The sequence below is a fragment of the Kogia breviceps genome, chromosome 4 (genome assembly GCF_026419965.1).
Source record: "Kogia breviceps isolate mKogBre1 chromosome 4, mKogBre1 haplotype 1, whole genome shotgun sequence".
NCBI lineage: Eukaryota > Metazoa > Chordata > Mammalia > Artiodactyla > Physeteridae > Kogia > Kogia breviceps.
The window spans coordinates 106,116,891-106,137,065 of NC_081313.1; the positions used below are offsets into that span (position 1 = coordinate 106,116,891).

General features: G+C 35.8%; 1 protein-coding gene across 2 annotated transcripts in view; it reads left to right on the plus strand.

Moving 5' to 3' along the window:
- The window catches only part of SLC12A2 (solute carrier family 12 member 2), a 111,872-nt gene that overhangs the window by 36,006 nt on the left and 55,691 nt on the right, over window positions 1–20,175 (plus strand). For both annotated transcript variants that reach the window (XM_059059766.2, XM_067031521.1), the window contains exons 5-7: window positions 8,918–9,057; window positions 10,740–10,850; window positions 11,426–11,534. In XM_059059766.2, coding sequence (XP_058915749.1) covers window positions 8,918–9,057; window positions 10,740–10,850; window positions 11,426–11,534 — 360 coding nt within the window. The remainder of the gene's footprint in view (window positions 1–8,917; window positions 9,058–10,739; window positions 10,851–11,425; window positions 11,535–20,175) is intronic.

The window sequence follows — 20,175 nt, forward strand, 5'->3', positions numbered from 1 at the left end:
TATTAGTCTGGGTTCTCCAGAGAAACAGAACCAATAGGAGTGTACATAGGTAGAAAGAATTATTAGAAGGAGTTGAGTCATGTGATTGCAGAGGCTGGGAAGTCCAACATATTCAGAGTGAACCAGCAGTCTGAGGACTCAGGAATGAGCTGATGCTGCAGTTTAATCTGAAGGCCATCAGGCTGAATATCCAGGAATGGCCTGAGTTCACATGTGAAAGCTATCTACTATAGAATTCTCTTGTTGGAGAGGGGGTGTCTGTCTTTGTTCTGTTTAGGCCTTCAGCTGATTGAATGAGCCTCACACAAATTATGGAGGGCAATCTGCTTTACTCATAGTCCATCAATTTATATGTAAATCTCAGCCCAACACCCTCACAGAAACATCTAGAATAATGTTTGACCACATATCTGGGCTCCAGGGCCCAGCCAGATTGACACATAAAATTAACCATCACATTGTCACTTCGCAAAACTGTTTAAAACTGGAGTTTATTATCTTTCAGACTTTATTAAATTTTAAATGTGTTCATTTTTCTACCTCGTACTTCTAGTTTGTATTTTAAATTGAGTGGCCTTCAAGCTACTCTTTGAAAGAAATTCATTTTGATAGAAAATGTGTGTCAAAGTTTGGTTTTGTTCAGAGATTGTTACCCATAACCTTGAGTCACTGAGGATGTCCTAGACCACATGCTTGCTGGGATTTTTCAGCATCACAATGGACAGTAAGATTTGTTGTCCAACTTTTGTCTAAGAGTGAGCATTAGTTACAATAAATGAAGATGAAATAGTCCAGAAGAAGTTAACTTGAAGTTGAACAGGTTTGTTAGTGTTTCTAAAAATTCAAATATTTTTCACATTAATATGAAACGTTTAGTCCACCTTAGCACATAGAGCCATATGGTGCTAAATTGAGCCATGTGTGATTTATTTTTATTTTTATTGAGATATAATTGATGTACAGCACTGTACAAGTTTATAGGGCATAAAATGACTTGACATATATATTTTAATAATTACCACATTGTTTAGTGAACATCCATCATCTGTTACAGATACCAAAGGGAAAAATTTTTTTTCCTTTGTGATGAGAACTTTTAAGAGCCACATGTGGTTTAAGAAATGTCTGTTTTGTGGCATAGTTATTAGACAAACATCCAGAGGGCCTGGTCAAAATTTAGTAAATACTGCTCCCACCTTCCTGCGTATAGTTGTTTGGGTTTTTTATCTTTGTGCATATTACTTTAAAGGTTCTATGTAGTTTGAGTTGAAGTCAGTTGTTTTAAGTATTCGTGAAAGTGTATCTGATAATGCCCCTTTCCACAAATCTTTTGAAGTCTAACATATATGATTACTTCCTGCTATCTCATTTTGACTATGGTACAATTTAAAAAATGTTAGTTGTTGACAGTTGATTTATAGCTTATTAAATAAGCATTATTGAAGTAAAATTCACATGTAGTAAAATGCACAGATTTTAAGTTTACAGTTCTGTGAGTTTTCATAAGCATGTAAGCCTGCGTAACATCTAGCTCAATCAAAATACGGAATATTTCCATCACACTGGAAAGTTTCTTGATAATCAGTTCCTCACTGGTAGCCCAGGCTGGATTATATAGAAGGTACTCTTTTTATGTCTCATCTCTTTCACCTAACAATGTTTTTGGAATACATCCATTTTAGTAGTTTGTTCATTTTTGTTACTGTGTAGTATTCCATTTTATCACTATAAAATTGGTAATAGTAAAAAATGTGTTTATTTAGTGCCTGTTGATGGACATTTGGGCTATTTTTTAGTATGAGGTTATTATGAATAAGCTGACATGAACATTCTTGTACAAGTCTTTGTGGTTTTGTATGTTTTTGTTCATTTTGGGACACTACCTAGGAATGATTTCTTGATTCATGGGGTAGGTATACTTTTCATTTATAAGAAACTGCCAAGTGATTTTCCACAGTGGTCGTACCATTTTATACTCCCATCAGCAATATATGAGACTACCAGTTTTTCCACTTTCTTGCCAACACTTGTTACAGCTTTTTAATTATAGCTGTGTTTACGGAGGTTTAATAGTGTCTTACCGCCACTGCATTTCCCTGATGATTAATGATGATGATGATAAGCATCTTTTCATGTGCTTGTGACCACTTGTATATCTTATCTTGTAATATATTCATATCTTTGGCCAGTTTTTAAAGTGGGTTAACTTTTTGTTTCTGATTTGGAGGAGTTTTTAAAACTATATTCTGAATATAAGTCTTATGTCTAACATGTATTGTGTATATTTTTCCTAGTGTGTGACTTGTATCATCTTTTTAAATCATTTTCTAAATTATGTCTTTTGAAGAGGAAACAATTACCATTATGAGGAAGCCAAGATTCTCAGATTTATTTATCTATCTATTTATATTATTTATTGACTAGTGCTTTTATTGTTCAGTCTTGAAATCTTTGCTTATCCCTAGGTCATGATATTTCCCTATGTTTTCCCTTAGAATCTTTATAGTTCGTTTTTAGATTTTTAACTATGAATAGCCTCACATTATGTGAGACAGAGATTGTGCTTCTCTCCCCTACTCTTATCCCCCCCATATAGATAGCCACTTCTTCCAGCACCATTTGTCAACCAACTATCTATTCCATGTTGAATTAGTTTTGTTACTGTTGTTGAAAAATCAGTTTTCTGTGTATTGTCTGTATTGTATCCTGTTCCACTGATTTGTTTGTTTATTCTCTTATGCCAGGTATTCTAAGACTACCCTGTTTTGATTGCTTAGCTTTATAAGTCCTAAGTCTTTCAACTCTGTTCTTTTTCAAAATTGTTTTGGCTCTTCTAGGTTCTTTGTATTTCCATATAAATTTTTGAATTAGCAATATCAATTTCTACAATAACAAAAAACCTTGCTGGGGCTTTGGAATTTTACTCTTAAAAAATCTTTTTGGGAAGAATGGTCATGTTAACAATATTGAATCTTCCAATCTCTAAACATGCTATATCTCTCCATTTATTTAGGTCTTTGGTTCTCTCAGTAGTGTTGTATATTTTCAGTATACAGGTCTCGCATGTTTTGTTAAATTTACCCATCATCAGTCATGTTTTTCATCTGGTAAATGGTATTTGTAAATTTCATTTTCCAATTTTTTTTATGATTGTGTATAGAAATGCAATAGACTTGCATATCTTGGTTCTCTATTCTGTGACTTTGCTAAACATAAACAGTCATGTCATCTGTGAATAGAGATGGTTTATACTTTCTTTCCAATCTTTAGTATTTTCCTCTCTCCCTCTTTCTCTCCCTCTCTTTTTTCACACTGTTCATTTCATTTAGGTAGGACCTCCAATACCATGGTGAATAGAAGTGGTGAGAATAAACATCCTTGCCTGTTCCCAGTTAGAGGGATTAAGTTCAATATATCACTATTAAGATGTTAACTATGGAGTTTTGGAAGATGTCATTTGTCAGGTTGAGACAGTTCTATTTCTAAATTGCTGACAATGTTTATTATGAATGGATGTTGAATTTTGTTATGATTTTTCTACATCTGTTGAAATGGTTATATGGGTTTCTTCTCTTATTCTGTTATTATCATAAATTATATGATACTTTGAATCTTAATAACCTAGCATTTGTGGCATAAACCCCACAAAGATCGAAGATATATTTGGTCAAAGATATTATGCTTTCTGCTACTTTTTACTTGCTAACATTTTGTTAAAGTTTTGAATCTATGATCATGAGGAATATTTGTCTAAAATTTTCTTTTTTTTTTGTAATAAACTTTGTCAGGTTTTGGTGTTAAGATTATGCTCAACTCATAAGGGGTATTGGCTAGTATTCCTTCATCCTCAGTTTCCTGAAACAGTTTTTGTAAAATTGATCTTATTTCTTCCTCAACAGTGGAGCTACCTGTGCCTGTGGTTGTGTGTGTGTGTGTGTGTGTGTGTGTGTGTATTACAAATTTCTTTGATAGCTATAGGATTATTTCAGTTTACTGTTTTTGTTATTGTTTTGGCAGGTTTTTCAAGGAGTTTGCCTATTTTGGCCTTATTGATTTTTCTTTATTGTTTTCTGCATCAGTGGTTTTAACTCTTATTATTTTTTTATACTTTAGGTTTACTTACTTTTTTCTGCTTTCCTTTTTTCTTTTTTTTTTTTTTTTGCGGTACGCGGGCCTCTCACTGTTGTGGCCACTCCCGTTGCGGAGCACAGGCTCCGGACGCGCAGGCTCAGCGGCCATGGCTCACGGGCCCAGCCGCTCTGCGGCATGTGGGATACTCCCAGACCAGGGCATGAACCCGTGTCCCCAGCATCGGCAGGCGGACTCTCAACCACTGCGCCACCAGGGAAGCCCTTTTTTGCTTTCTTAATGTAGAAGCTTAGATCATTGATTTCACCTTATTTTTAATTAAAGTATCTTTTTTTAATATAAGAATTTAAAACTATAAATTTCCCTGTAATTCCTGATTTAGATATATCCCACTAATTTTGATATGTTTTCTTTTCATTATCATTCAATTCAAAATGCTTTTTAATTTCCCTGTGGTTTATTCTTTTACTAGTGGGTTACTTAAAAGTGTGTTGCATAATTTAGAAATATTTAGGGGAAGTCCATACATTTAATTTAACACTGTTGTGCTCAGTAATACTGTCTCATTTCAATTCTTTGAAATTTATAGTGACTTATTTTATGGCCAGTAATCATATGACTCTGATTAACCTAGTCAGTGTTTTGGTTGTTGATTTGAAATCTTGTGAGAGCTTCAGGGGCATGTGTCCCCAAATCAATGTGTCGTAATAATGGAACCCAGTGTATATAGTATCGTCATTACTTAAGTATCTCTCGTACCTGACTCATTGATGTCTTCTACACTCAGGAGACAGGGCATTTTATGGCCAAATTATGAGAGTCCATGAGGATATTTTTTCCATATTTACTTCCCGTGTTTGCTTGAGCAGTACATTTTTTGTAAATAAAAGTTATTTTTTCTGTTGTTGCCTCTTAATTCATCATAATTTTTTTCATACTCTTCAGCTTATTCAATGATAATAAGAAGGCTAATTTAATTATACCTACTGTACCAAGTTAACACACAAGTCAGAGAGACCTGAGTTTAAGCCTACTTCTTCCCTTACTATTTGCATGACCTTGGTCAAGTTATTTAACTTCTCTAAGATTTAATTTTCATATATGTAAATGGGAATGGTAATAGTACAGTTGTCCCTTGAACAACACATAGGTTAGAGGTGCTGATGACCCCTGTGCAGTCGAAAATCCATGTATAACTTTGAAGTCCCCCAAAACTTAACTAATAGACTTGACCAGAAGTCTTACAGGTAACATAAACCGTCAGTTAACACATATTTTGTATATATGTATTATATACTGTATTCTTACAATAAAGTAAGCTAGAGAAAATAAAATATTATTAAGAAAATCCTAGGGAGGAAAAGGTACATTTACAGTACTATATTGATCCCATAAGTTTTACATCATCTGCTTGCAATATGTATCATCTGTCACTACCTACATCAATATTGTCTTATACGATACAAAACACTATGTAGTGTATGTTACACATATTACTAACACTAGAGATAAATATGAAAAGATTCACTTTGCTGAACATCTGAAACTAACACAAGATTGTAAATCAACTATCCTCCAACAAAAAATTTTTTTAAAATATGAGAAATTAAAAAAACATTAAAAAAAGAGAGGCTAATGTGGAAAAAGAAATTTGTATTTATTTACAGGGATAACAATTCATACATTGATAACAAAGAGGCAGCAATATGATTGCTTTATTGTAACCCAGTATAATGATATGATTGTGTCAAGATAGCCTAGCCTATACACTGAGTGAATCACTGTACAATTTTTATGGCCTATAGCAGTACAGTCATATTCATAATACAGTATTGTAAACATTGTAACATTTTTTGAAAAAACACCTGTGATGATAGTTTCTCTAATTAGGAGGGGTGGGGGGAAATGTGGCACATACTGAACGGTAATTAATTCTCTGAGAGCAAAGTTACATAAAACACTAAGAAAATTAACACATTAATTTTAAATGTGTTTTTTTGTTTTTTTTGCGGTATGCGGGCCTCTCACTGCTGTCGCCTCTCCCGTTGCGGAGCACAGGCTTCGGACGCGCAGGCTCAGTGGCCATGGCTCACGGGCCCAGCCGCTCCGCGCCATGTGGGATCTTCCCGGACCGGGGCACGAACCCGTGTCCCCAGCATCGGCAGGTGGATTCTCAACCACTGCGCCACCAGGGAAGCCCCTCATTAATTTTATATTAAACATCACTCAACTCATACCTTTGTAAGGATAGACTGGTATCCACATATATTTTATGCATTCATGACATACGTAACCTTGTCTTAATCTTTTCAATATTTCTATGCTGTGTGATTCGTCTGTTGAGTTTTTTCAAATTGTTGCAAATCTCCAAAAAGTTTTTCAATATATTTGTTGAAAAACATCCACGTATAAGTGGACCTGCACAGTGCAAACCTGTGTCGTTCAAGAGTCAATTGTACTTGCTAGAATTAAGTTAAAAATTTAATAAAATTTAAATTTAATAAAAATTTTAATTTAAGATACCACTCTATGCTGATTAGTAAACAGACCAGTATTTCAGAGTAGTAGATCTTTTATACTATCTATTTTGTTGCTAAGGGAAAAAAAGAGGGAGAAAGCTGCTCTTAAAACTGGTTACCTCTAGGATGCAGGAATGGAAGTGAGAAGAAATAGGGCAGAGTACTTTTGCTTTTCATCAGGAATTTAAAGTATAGGACAATAAGCAGATGCTTTTATATTCTTCATGTGTAACTTTTTATTGTTAAAAAAATTTTTTTTAAAGTAATGAAACTGTGTCCTAGGTTTTAAGTTTAGGTATCCCAATTGGTAGAAGATTTTTAAATAGTTCTGAAATGTCAGAATTTGTTACTTGTATTCATTTCCCTTCCCATTATCTTTATTCATATAAAGAATATTCATATTTCCTTTCCCATTATCTTTACCCATGTTAAATGCCCCTTAAGATAGATATTTTTTCGGGGCTTCCCTGGTGGTGCAGTGGTTAAGAATCCGCCTGCCAATGCAGGGAACATGGGTTTGAGCCCTGCTCCAGGAAGATCCCACATGCCACAGAGCAGCTGAGCCCGTGCTCTAGAGGCCGTCCACAAGCCACAACTACTGAGCCCGCGTGCCACAACTACTGAAGCCCGCGCGCCTAGAGCCCGTGCTCCACAACTAGAGAAGCCACTGCGATGAGAAGCCCCCGTACCACAACGAAGAGTAGCCCCTGCTCGCGGCAACTAGAGAAAAGCCTGTACACGGCAACAAAGGCCCAATGCAGCCAAAATAAAAGAATTAAATAAATAAATTTTAAAAAGAAGATATATATATTTTTAGTAATAGAGAGATTTGAAATTTCATAAAATCAAAATTTTAAACACATAACAAATGAATTCCATGCTTTTATAGGCTCTCGGTGATATTTCTCATTCTAAAGTTTGTATTGTCAGCTACTGAAACACGTGAATGGTTGACTGATTTCAGTTAACCTTTTATTGTGACTTAATTTTCTTATGTATAAAATCGGGATAGATAATACTTTTCTTAATTCGTTATTGGTACTGGGATTAAATGAAATAATTTACATGAATTTTGAAAACATGTTTGTTAAATGTAGTCTGTGATTAATTATATTCCACGGGTTTTCCTGTGATTAATTAAAATTGTCATATAAGTCCATTAGAATTTTTAGTGTTCAGAAAGATTTGGGGGAAACTTTTAAGTCATTTCATCTCATTAAAAAAATGAGACTAATACTAAATGGTCAGGTTGCAATTCTTTTTCTTCAGAATTTTCAAGATGATAAAAATTATTAATTAGTAAAGTGAATTACTAAGGAAGTTTTGGTGGATAGGTTTAAAGTATATAATATTTTGAGAAACTTGATAAAAATTAACTACAAAACCTATTACAGATATTTCCAAAATAAAGTTTGCACATTTAGTACTTTATTAAATTGTAGAATCTGTTGTTGTGTTTGTCTTCACTATACTGGGGAAGCAGTAGAAATAAATATTAAGCTGTTTAATGGCATTTCATTATATGGTCTTAAGAATAAATACTTCATCATTGTCTAGAAAATGTATATAACTTACTGTAACTTCATTATTATTAAAACTAAGTTTTGATTATGACCTAGAGGCTGGAAGTGAATTAGAATTTTAGGAGAGCTCTTAGTGACTTCAACTAAGCATTAGACTGACTCAAAATCATCATACTGATTTGTTTTTCAAGTTAGAAAAATACTTGCTTCATGACAGCTTATTTAATGTCTTTGTCTACTCTGCCATTTAGGCAGGATTTATTAGAATACAAACTATTAATATATCTGTTAAGGGTGCCAGTATGTGCTATCCTTTAAGTTTCTTGGGATACTTCCTTTTTTGCCTTAGTATTCACGTTACCAGCAAATTACCACACTAATTTAAGTAACTGGAATCATGTCGATTGTAAACTTAAATGTTACATTAAGATTAAAAATATTACTTAGAAAATCATTGGGAAATGATCTTGGTGTCTCTGAATATGAGGAAGAAACTGTTACCCATTTTAAAATAAGTTTTAGAAGAGAAAGAGATTTAAATAGGATGATTTTATATTTAACATGAGGAGAATTCTCTGGATGTTCAGAACTGTTATGAATGAAGTGGGTTGTAAAGAATTCTTTCTGGGTGTTTCTTCCTAAAAAATATGCGCACCCACTTGCCTATGAGTTTAACTGCTGTGTTCACTGGTGGCATGTGCTTTGTGAACTCTTGTGTAATTAAAAGGATTGACACTTAAAATTCTAACATTAGTACTTTTGGTGTTTTTTTTTCCTTTTCTTCAGGAGGAGCGTATTATTTAATATCTAGAAGTCTAGGGCCAGAATTTGGCGGTGCGATTGGCCTGATCTTCGCTTTTGCCAATGCTGTTGCAGTTGCTATGTATGTGGTTGGATTTGCCGAAACTGTGGTGGAGTTGCTTAAGGTAATTCACCTTTTTCCAGTCATTTGTTTCCCAAATCTTTATTGAGGGTTTATGTGCCACTTACCATATATGATGCTAGGAAAGCAGCAAGGAACATGAAACTCGCCTTTCAAGACATTTAGTATGGGAGACAGACAAAGAAATTTATTAGAGAGTGTCAGAAATGGCTAACTGTAGGGGGCTGTGGCAACATGAGGGGGATCACTTAGTATACCATCCAGGAGTGGGGTGTCAGAGGAGTGTCAAGGCAGGGTTTTCCAAGGAAGGGAGTCTAGCCATTAGCAGGCGAGAGGTAAAGTATGGTATGAGGAGAATAGGGAAGAAAAGGAAACAGACCTAGAAGGAGTAGAGTATGATATGTTAAAAAAGAAAAATGGAATATTTCAGTATGGCTGGAGCACTAAGTGGCCAGAGATGTAAGATGAGAGGGAGAAAAAAAGGATCATGCTGGGAAAGGTTTTATTTGCTGTTAAATTTGGATCTTTTCTTGACTGGAGTTGCAGATCCATCATAATCAGATTTGGGGCCTAAAGAAATATCTGACCATAGTATAGAGAATGTATTTGAGGGATCACAACTGAAGATGGAGACCATTTAAAAGGTTGTTGTAGCTATCCTGAGAGGAGATGGTGGCTAATATTAAACCAGTGACCAGTGAGGCTGGAGAGATGTGGGTGTATTTGAGAGATTTTTAAAAAGTTGAGTAAGTGGACTTGATGAATGAGATGTGGGAAATTAGAGAAAGAAAGGAAGATTTAGATGGATGGTAATGCCATTTACTGTGAGAGAGAATGCAGAACATTTTCATTTTGGATGTCTAATTTGGTATATCTAAGTAGAGCTGGCCAGAAAGTGGTTGATAATATTGCTCTGGAGTTGAGAAGAGAACTTGTTTGAAAAGAGTAATTAGTATGTGTGTAGTTAAAGCAGTACAAGTGAAACAGGATTCAATATTATTAAATGACAGGAACCTTGAGTGGCACCTATAGTTGTTCATGTTAGGTTGTAACTGTTCATCTACTGTAGTACGTGGTATGTTAGGAAGTGTGACATGTGAAAGGACTAACTCTTGCACTGGCATTGACCTTAGCTGTGTAGGCCAAAGAGACAGAGCAAAGGAAGTAAGAAAGCAGTGTAATCATTAAGAATTCATATTCATTCATTGTTTAATTTAGTATATGTTTTTGATGTCATTGATATTTAGCAACAAGTAATTTTGCTCTTAGAATGGAGTGGTAGGATTTGGACAGCTGCATGATAGTGTGTTCATCTCTTTTCCTTATGCAACATAAGAGACCATTAAAAGAATGAGCTCACTAACCACAATGAATGCAAAATATATTTCTGCTTTGTAACTTTAAAAAATCCTATTAGTACTACTTAGTCATATTATGATTTTTTTCCTTGCTTGTTAGCAATTCTTTTTTATATTTGAGTCTGTATAGAATACAGCAGCATTAATAATTTGATCATATTTTTGATGTCTTCAGTTGCTTGAATGACACCTTAATAGTAAACAGTAATTCATTCCTTTTTTCTAGGTCTCTCTATTCATTCCTTAAGTAGGCATTTATTCAACTTCTACATGTGAGGCACTGTGATAGTTCTAAAACTTTAAAAAAGAATTGAAGAATTTATCTGAACTAACTAATACTGCTCATCCTATTATTTTCTTTCTGTAGGAACATTCCATACTTATGATAGATGAAATCAATGATATCCGAATTATTGGAGCCATTACAGTGGTGATCCTTTTAGGTATCTCAGTAGCTGGAATGGAGTGGGAGGCAAAAGTAAGTAGTGATATCATTGGAACATCTGTAAATGTTGAATGTACAAACTTTCAGACCTTGTGTTTTAGGAGTGTTCTAAGGTGTAGTAATATTTTCAGATTTTGAAGATTCCTAAGGGGCCATTTTCAAAGAAGTTAACGTATAAGGTCATTTTCTATTTGGCAACATAGGGAGGATTTGAAGATAACAGTCATTTTAAGAGGTAATCAGAGTATGTAGGAAAAAATAGAATTATAGGGTATGTCAGAGGGATTTAGTAAAGGTAATATAAGTACTGTGATTTTTTATTTCTATATTTTTAAAGTTTATGTTATTTGTTAGCAGGACATGCACATCTTTAATTCATTTCAGAAATATATGGCCTGATCCTACTTTTGCTATTCATTTTGGATAGTTCTTTAAAGAATGTTCATTTAACAAAAATTTATTAAGCACCTGCTTTGTGCTTGGCATTGTGTGAGGCACCAGGGAAACAAGACAGAAGCTTTCCCTCATGGAAGTTATATTCTAGTGGAACTGAATTAATGTATAGACATGATATATTTGATTTTGATTTTTAACGTTTAAAATTTCAGGCTCAGATTGTTCTTTTGGTGATTCTACTCCTTGCTATTGCTGATTTCATCATAGGAACATTTATCCCATTGGAGAGCAAGAAACCCAAAGGTTTCTTTGGTTATAAGTGTAAGTAAGAAAGATAGAATGTTTTTTTTTAAAGTGCATATTACAGCATTCTAGTGTTAAATAAATTTAGTACATTTTACATAGTTTGTAATGAAATTGAGTTTGATCTAGTGACTAATAGTAATTGACAGTCCAGTTTAGTTTGGTTCTTCTATGTGTGTTGTGTAATTGGAGTAAAAAATATCACTTTTATTTACTTTCATTTCTGATTACTAGCAACAAAAGGTGATAGAATGTAGAGAAATAAGTGCTACTGAGGAAAAGTGCTTTTGTTCTCTTCTCATTTGGAGAATTTGTTACTGAAATTGTAAGTTTCGTTCTAACATTACTTTTTCATTCTTTTAGTTGTATTTAAACACAACAATCTAAAAGTGCCTAAGACTGTGAAAGCAACTAGAAATATTAGTTTCTTGGTATAATTGCAACCTAAGTTTTTCTACAGTTTACATTATTAATTGTGTGAGAATTTTCCAGTTTTTATCTTCCATAATCTCTTTCATTCTGCATCTAATTTTCACTACAGGTGAAATTTACTTGTCAGTTATTGTTTCCTAAAGTGTCTTTCTGCATCTCCTTTTCTCCCCACTCCCTCCATTGAGCAGCCGTTCTGAACCTATCTCTGCAAGGTAGAATGGAAGCCAGAAAGAATAGTTGCAGTAGCATCAGAGGTGATTATCACTTAGGGTAATAGGTGTGTCTGTCTTAACTTGACAGAAACTCCTTGTTTTGAAGCCCTAGAAGGAAAAGCCTAGCTTAAGTTCTCCTGAGTTGTTTAGCCCAGAGCTACGCATACAGATTTGTGAAAAGATGCAGAATGTACAATTAATCAATGCACTTCTTCCTTCAGAAAGTCTTACTGGAAAAAAATTAGTTGACTAAATTTTGGATCCTAGAGACCTAGTTGATTTACCTTCTGGTGTAAGCTCCTTAATCTAATTGCCGACTGGTAACACCACACCGTCCTTGGAATGTATATGAGTAGCAATGGTTTGGCCTATGTCTGACACTGACTTGGCTGGGCAGTTTTCACAAAAGAGCTGTTTCAAGGTTCTTACCTTAAGCAAGAACACCTGCCTGCAATAATTTTACCTACTCATCCTGGGTTGATAGTGTGATGTCTGTTCTGGTTACTAGCACTTATGCCTACTTCTGAAACCAGGCACTAAGTGTCTAATCATGATTTCCTGAATTAGGGGAAAAGGTGTCTTTTAGGCATGCCAGAAGTGAAGTTTAGTATTATTAGTTAGATAATTTTCTGTATTTCATTCTCTCATAAATTGTATTTGTGACATTTCTTCTAATTACGTTTTTTTACTTAATTTTTTTTTTACATTATAGATTTTTGATTTGTTTTTGCCACCTTTATTTCTAAAATTATAGTAGATGGTTACTTCTAAAAATATTCCTAATATGTATTTTCTGTTTATGGCTTTAATTGATTTAAAAATATCTGTAAATATCTGCTAGGCCATATTTTTCATTTCCTTTTTTTCAGATCCATCCTTATCTAGTATAGTAATAATTTATATTGTATTCAAATAGCACATCTGGGCTTACCTCAATCTGAGGTAAATAAATTTAAATATACTTTGGAATATGACTTTTCCTTTTTAGCAGTTGATACTGCTTGGCCTTCCTTTTATTAAGGTAGTGTCTGCAGTGAACAGGTTATGTTAATAAACTTGTCAGTTCAAATGACTACCTAGTAGGAATATTCATTTTCTCCTTTTTTCCTTTTTGATATGAGAAATATCTCCCCTTTGCCAAAGACCAGTGCCTCTGCTGTGATCTAGATCCCATTTCCCTTACTTTCTCAAAGGCATTTATCCTTTGGTAATTTACTTGCTTCCCTGCATCAAAACTGTCAGCTCTGGGCTTCCCTGGTGGTGCAGTGGTTGAGAGTCCGCCTGCCGATTCAGGGGACATGGGTTCGTGCCCCGGTCCGGGAAGATCCCACATGCCGCAGAGCGGCTAGGCCCGTGAGCCATGGCCGCTGAGCCTGCGCGTCCGGAGCCTGTGCTCCGCAACAGGAGAGGCCACAACAGTGAGAGGCCTGCATACCACAAAAAAAACAAAACAAAACAAAACAAAAACCTGTCAGCTCTGTATAAGCTTACATACTTGCTCTAGTAATTCCCATCCTTGAAAATACTATCTCTGGTCTTTCATTCTTCTCCAGTTACCACCTTACTTTCCAGGCCCCTTTCACAGACAGATTTCTCAAATCCTTACCTCCCATTTATTGCTTGTTATTTCAAAAAAAATTCAAACCTACAGACAACTTGAAAAATGAATACAATAAATTCCTTGGAGGCTTCCCTGGTGGTTCAGTGGTTAAGAGTCTGCCTGACAATGAGGGGCACAGGGGTTCGATCCCTGGTCCAGGAAGATCCCACATGCCAAGGAGCAATTAAACCCGTGTGCCACAACTACCGAGTCTGTGCTCTAGAGCCCGTGAGCCACAACTACTGAAGCCCGTGTGCCTAGAGCCCGTGCTTCACAACAAAGAGAAGCCACCACAATGAGAAGCCCGCGCGCCGCAATAAAGAGTACTCCTTCTTGCCGCAACTAGAGAGATCTCACGTGCAGCAACGAAGACCCAACTCAGCCAAAAAACAAATAAATAAAAATCAATAAATTTGTAAAAAAATAAATGAATTCCTTGTACCCTTTACCTACATTCACAAAAAAACAATTCACACTTTTATGTTCTTTTTTGCCACATTTGTTTTATCACTCATATATCTAATTATTATTACTATGATTGCTAAGCCTTTTGAGAGAAGTTGCAGAAATAATGACTTCTTACCTATAAATACATAAGTGTGTATCTACTAAGGAAAAGGACAGTTCAGGAAGTTTAACTTTGGCATACTGTTATATATAACATATTTTTTCATGTACACATTTTTCCAACTCTTTCTTTCTTCCTTTTTTTTTTTTTTTTTTTTTTTTTGTGGTACGCGGGCCTCTCACTGTTGTGGCCTCTCCCATTGCGGAGCACAGGCTCCAGAAGCGCAGGCTCAGCGGCCATGGCTCACGGGCCCAGCCGCTCCGCGGCATGTGGGATCTTCCCGGACTGGGGCATGAACCCGAGTCCCCTGCATCGGCAGGCGGATTCTCAATCACTGTGCCACCAGGGAAGCCCTCTTCCTTTTTTTAAAAATTTGGTTGTGCTGGATCTTAGTTGCAGCAGGCAGGCTCCTTAGTTGTGGCATGTGAACTCTTAGTTGCGGCATGCATGTGGGGTCTACCTCCCTGACCAGGGATTGAAACCAGGCCCCCTGCACTGGAAGCACAGAGTCTTAACCACTGTACCACCAGGGAAGTCCCTCCAACTGTTTCTATAAAGGTTATGTAGAGACTTTTTTTTTTCCTGTTCCAGGATCTAATCCATGATCCTGTATTGCATTCACTTGTCATGTCTCTTCAATCTCCTTTATTTAAAACTAGTTCTTTACATAATCTTCAGTCCCCTTTAATCTGAAACAGTGCCTTAGCCTTTTATTTTTTATTTATTTTTTTAACAGCTTTATTGGAGTACAATTGCTTTACAACGTTGTGTTAGTTTCTGCTGTATAACAAAGTGAATCAGCTATACAAATACATATATCCCCTCTCTCTTGTGCCTCCCTCCCCACCTCCTAATCCCACCCTTCTAGGTGGTCACAGAGCACCAAGCTGATCTCCCTGTGCTATGCAGCTCCTTCACACTAGCTATCTGTTTTACATTTGGTAGTGTGTATATGTCCATGCTACTCTCTCACTTTGTCCCAGTTTACCCATCCCCCTCCCTGTGTCCTTAAGTCCATTCTCTACATCTGCATCTTTATTCCTGTCCTGCCCCTAGGTTCATCAAAACCATTTTTTTTTGTTTTAGATTCCATATATATGTGTTAGCATATGGTACTTGTTTTTCTCATTCTGACTTACTTCACTCTGTATGACAGATTCTAGGTCCATCCATCTCACTACAAATAAACCAATTTTGTTTCTTTTTAGGGCTGAATAATATTCCATTGTATATATGTGCCACATCTTCTTTATCCATTCATCTATCAATGTACACTTAGGTTGCTTCCATGTCCTGGCTATTGTAAATAGAGCTGCATTGAACATTGTGGTACATGCCTCTTTCTGAATTACGGTTTTCTCAGGGTATATGCCCAATAGTGGGATTGCTGAGTCATATGGTAGTTCTATTTTTAGTTTTTTAAGGAACCTCCATACTGTTCTCCATAGTGGCTGTATCAATTTATATTCCCACCAACAGTACAAGAGGGTTCCTTTTTCTCCACACCCTCTCCAGCATTTATTGTTTGTAGATTTTTTGATGATGGCTATTCTGACCAGTGTGACGTGATAACTCATTGTAGTTTTGATTTGCATTTCTTTAATGATTAGTGATGTTGAGTATCCTTTCATGTGTTTGTTGGCAATCTGTATATCTTCTCTGGAGAAATGTCTATTTAGGTCTTCTGCCCATTTTTGGATTGGGGCGTTTCTTGATATTGAGCTGCATGAGCTGCTTGTAAATTTTGGAGATTAATCCTTTGTCAGTTGCTTCATTTGCAAATATTTTTTCCCATTCTGAGGCTTGTCTTTTCGGCTTGTTTATCGTTTCCTTTGCTTTGCAAAAGCTTTTAAGTTTCATTAGGTCCCGTTTGTTTATTTTTGTTTTTATTTCCATTTCTCTAGAAGGTGGGTCAAAAAGGATCTTGGTGTGATTTACGTCATAGAGTGTTCTGCCTATGTTTTCCTCTAAGAGTGTTATAGTGTCTGGCCTTATTACACTTAGGTCTTTAATGCATTTTGAGTTTATTTTTATGTATGGTGTTAGGGAGTGTTCAAATTTCATTCTTTTACATGTAGCTCTCCAGTTTTCCCAGTAGCACTTATTGCAGAGGCTGTCTTTTCTCCATTGAATATTCTTGCCTCCTTTTTCAAAAATAAGGTGACCATATGTGCGTGGGTTTATCTCTGGGCTTTCTATCCTGTTCCATTGATCTATATTTCTCTTTTTATGCTAGTACCATACTGTCTTGATTACTGTAGTTTTGTAGTATCTTCTGAAGTCAGGGAGCCTGATTCCTCCAGCTCCGTTTTTCTTTCTCAAGATTGCTTTGGCTATTCAGGGTCTTCTGTGTTTCCATACAAATTGTGAAATTTTTTGTTCTAGTTCTGTGAAAAATGCCACTGGTAGCTTGATAGGGATTGCATTGAATCTATAGATAGTTTTGGGTAGTATAGTCATTTTCACAATGTTGATTCTTCCAATCCAAGAACATGGTATACCTCTCCATCTGTTTGTATCTTTAATTTCTTTCATCAGTGTCTTATAGTTTTCTGCATATAGGTCTTTTTCTCCCTATGTAGATTTATTCCTAGGTATTTTATTTTGGTTGCAATGGTAACTGGGAGTGTTTCCTTAATTTCTCTTTCAGATTTTTCATCATTATTGTATAGGAATGCTAGAGATTTCTGTGCATTAATTTTGTATCCTGCTACTTTACCAAATTCATTGATTAGCTCTAGTGGTTTTCTGGTAGCATCTTTACGATTCTTTAGATGTAGTATCATGTCATCTGCGAGCAGTCACACTTTTCCTTCTTCTTTTCCAATTTGGATTCTGTTTATTTCTTTTTTGTCTCATTGCTCTGGCTAAAATTTCCAAATCTATGTTGAATAATAGTGGTGAGAGTGGGCAACCTTGTCTTGTTCCTGATCTCAGAGGAAATAGTTTCACTTTTTCACCATTGAGAATGATGTTGGCTGTGGGTTTGTCATGTGTAGCCTTTATTATGTTGAGATAAGTTCCCTCTGTGCTTACTTTCTGGAGAGTTTTCATCATAAATAGGTGTTGAATTTGTTGAAAGCTTTTTCTGCATCTACTTAGATGATCATATGGTTTTTATCCTTCAGTTTGTTAATATGGTGTATCACACTGATTGATTTGCATATATTGAAGAATCCTTGCATTCCTGGGAGAAACCCCACTTGATCATGATGTATGATCCTTTTAATGTTCTGTTGGATTCTGTTTGCTAGTATTTTGTTGAGGATTTTTGCATCTATGTTCATCAGTGATATTGGCCTGTAGACCTTTTTCTTTGTGACATCTTTGTCTGGTTTTGGTATCAGGGTGATGGTGGCCTTGTAGAATGAGTTTGGGAGTGTTCCTCCCTGTGCTGTATTTTGGAGGAGTTTGAGAAGGATAGGTGTTAGGTCTTCTCAAAGTTTGATAGAATTCGCCTGTGAAGCCATCTGGTCCCGGGCTGTTTGTTGGAAGATTTTTAATCACAGTCTCAATTTCAGTGCTTGTGATTGGTCTGTTCATATTTTCTTTCTTTCAGGTTCAGTCTCGGAAGGTTGTGCATTTCTAAGAATTTATCCATTTCTTTCAGGTTGTCCACTTTATTAGCATATAGTTGCTTGTAGTAATGTCTCATGATCTTTTGTATTTCTGCAGTGTCAGTTGTTACTTTTCCTTTTTCATTTCTAATTCTGTTGATTTGAGTCTTCTCCCTTTTTTTCCTGATGAGTCTGGTTAACGGTTTATCGATTTTGTTTATCTTCTCAAAGAACCGGCTTTTAGTTTTATTGATCTTTGCTATTGTTTCCTTCATTTCTTTTTCTTTTATTCCTGATCTGATCTTTATGATTTCTTTCCGTCTGCTACCTTTGGGGTTTTTTTGTTCTTCTTTCTCTAACTGCTTTAATTGTGAGGTTAGGTTGTTTATTTGAGATGTTTCTTGTTTCTTGAGGTAGGATTGTATTGCTATAAACTTCCCTCTTAGAACTGCTTTTGCTGCATCCCATACATTTTGCATTGTCGTGTTTTCATTGTCATTTGTTTCTAGGTAGTTTTTTGTTTGTTTGTTTGTTTGTTTGTTTGTGGTACGCGGGCCTCTCACTGTTGTGGCCTCTCCCATTGCAGAGTGAAGGCTCTGGACTGCAGGCTTAGCGGCCATGGCTCATGGGCCTAGCGCGGCATGTGGGATCTTCCCGGACCGGGGCACGAGTCTGCATTGGCAGGCTGCGCCACCAGGGAAGCCCTCTAGGCAGATTTTTTGATTTCCTCTTTGATTTCTTCTGTGATCTCTTGGTAGTGTATTGTTTAGCCTCCATGTGTTTGTATTTTTAAGTTTTTTTCCTACAGTTGAAATCTAGTCTTATAGTGTTGTGGTCAGAAAAGATACTTGATATGATTTCAATTTTATTAAATTTATGAATGCTTGATTTGTGACCCAAGATATGGTCTATCCTGGAGAATGTTTCATGAGCTCTTGAGAAGAAAGTGTATTCTGTTGTTTTTGGATGGAATGTCCTATAAGTATTAATTAAGTCCATCTTGTTTAATGTGTCATTTAAAACTTGGGTTTGCTTATTTATTTTCATTTTGGATGATCAGTCCACTGGTGAAAGGGGGTGTTAAAGCCTCCTACTAGGATTGTGTTACTGTCAATTTCCCCTTTTATGGCTGTTGGCATTTATTTGCCTTATGTATTGAGGTGCTCCTAGGTTGGGTGCATGAATATTTACAATTTTTATATCTTCTTCTTGGATTGATCCCTTGATCATTATGTAGTGTCCTTCTTTGTCTCTTGTAATAGGCTTTATTTTAAAGTCTGTTTTGTCTGATATGAGAATTGCTACTCTAGTTTTCTTTTGACTTCCATTTGCATAGAATATCTTTTTCTATCCCCTCACTTTCAGTCTGTATGTGTCCCCAGGTCTGAAGTGGGTCTCTTGTAGACAGAATACGGGTCTTGTTTTTGTATCCATTCAGCCAGTCTTTGTCTTTTGGTTGGAGCATTGAATCCGTTTACATTTAAGGTAATTATCGATATGTAGGTTCCTATTGTTTTTGTTTTTGTAGGTCTTTTCCTTCTCTTGTGTTTCCTGCTTAGAAAAGTTCCTTTAGCATTTGTTGTAAATCTGGTTTGGTGGTGCTGAATTCTGTTAACTTTTGCTTGTCTGTAAAGGTTTTAATTTCTTCATCGAATCTGAATGAGATCCTTGCTGGGTAGAGAATTCTTGTTTGTAGGTTTTTCCCTTTCATCACTTTAAATATGTCTTGCCACTCCCTTCTGGCTTGCAGAGTTTCTGCTGAAAGATCAGCTGTTAACCTTATATGGATTCCTTTGTATGTTATTTATTGCTTTTCCCTTGCTGCTTTTAATATATTTTCTTTGTAGCTAATTTTTGATAGTTTGATTAATATATGTCTTGGCATGTTTCTCTTTGGGTTTATCCTGTATGGGACTCTCTGTGCTTCCTGGAGTTAATTGACTATTTCCTATCCCATGTCAGGGAAGTTTTCGACTATAATCATTTTACATATTTTCTCAGACCATTTCTTTTTCTCTTCTTCTTCTAGGACCCCTATAATTTGAATGTTGCTGTGTTTAATGTTGTCCCAGAGGCCTCTGAGACTGTCCTCAATCCTTTTTTCTTTTTTCTTCTCCCCGGCAGTTATTTCCACCATTTTATCTTCTAGCTCACTTATCTGTTCTTCTGCCTCAGTTATTCTATTGATTCCTTCTAGAATACTTTTAATTTCAGTTATTGTGTTGTTCATCACTGTTTGTTTGCTCTTTAGTTCTTCTAGATCCTTGTTAAATGTTTCTTGTATTTTCTG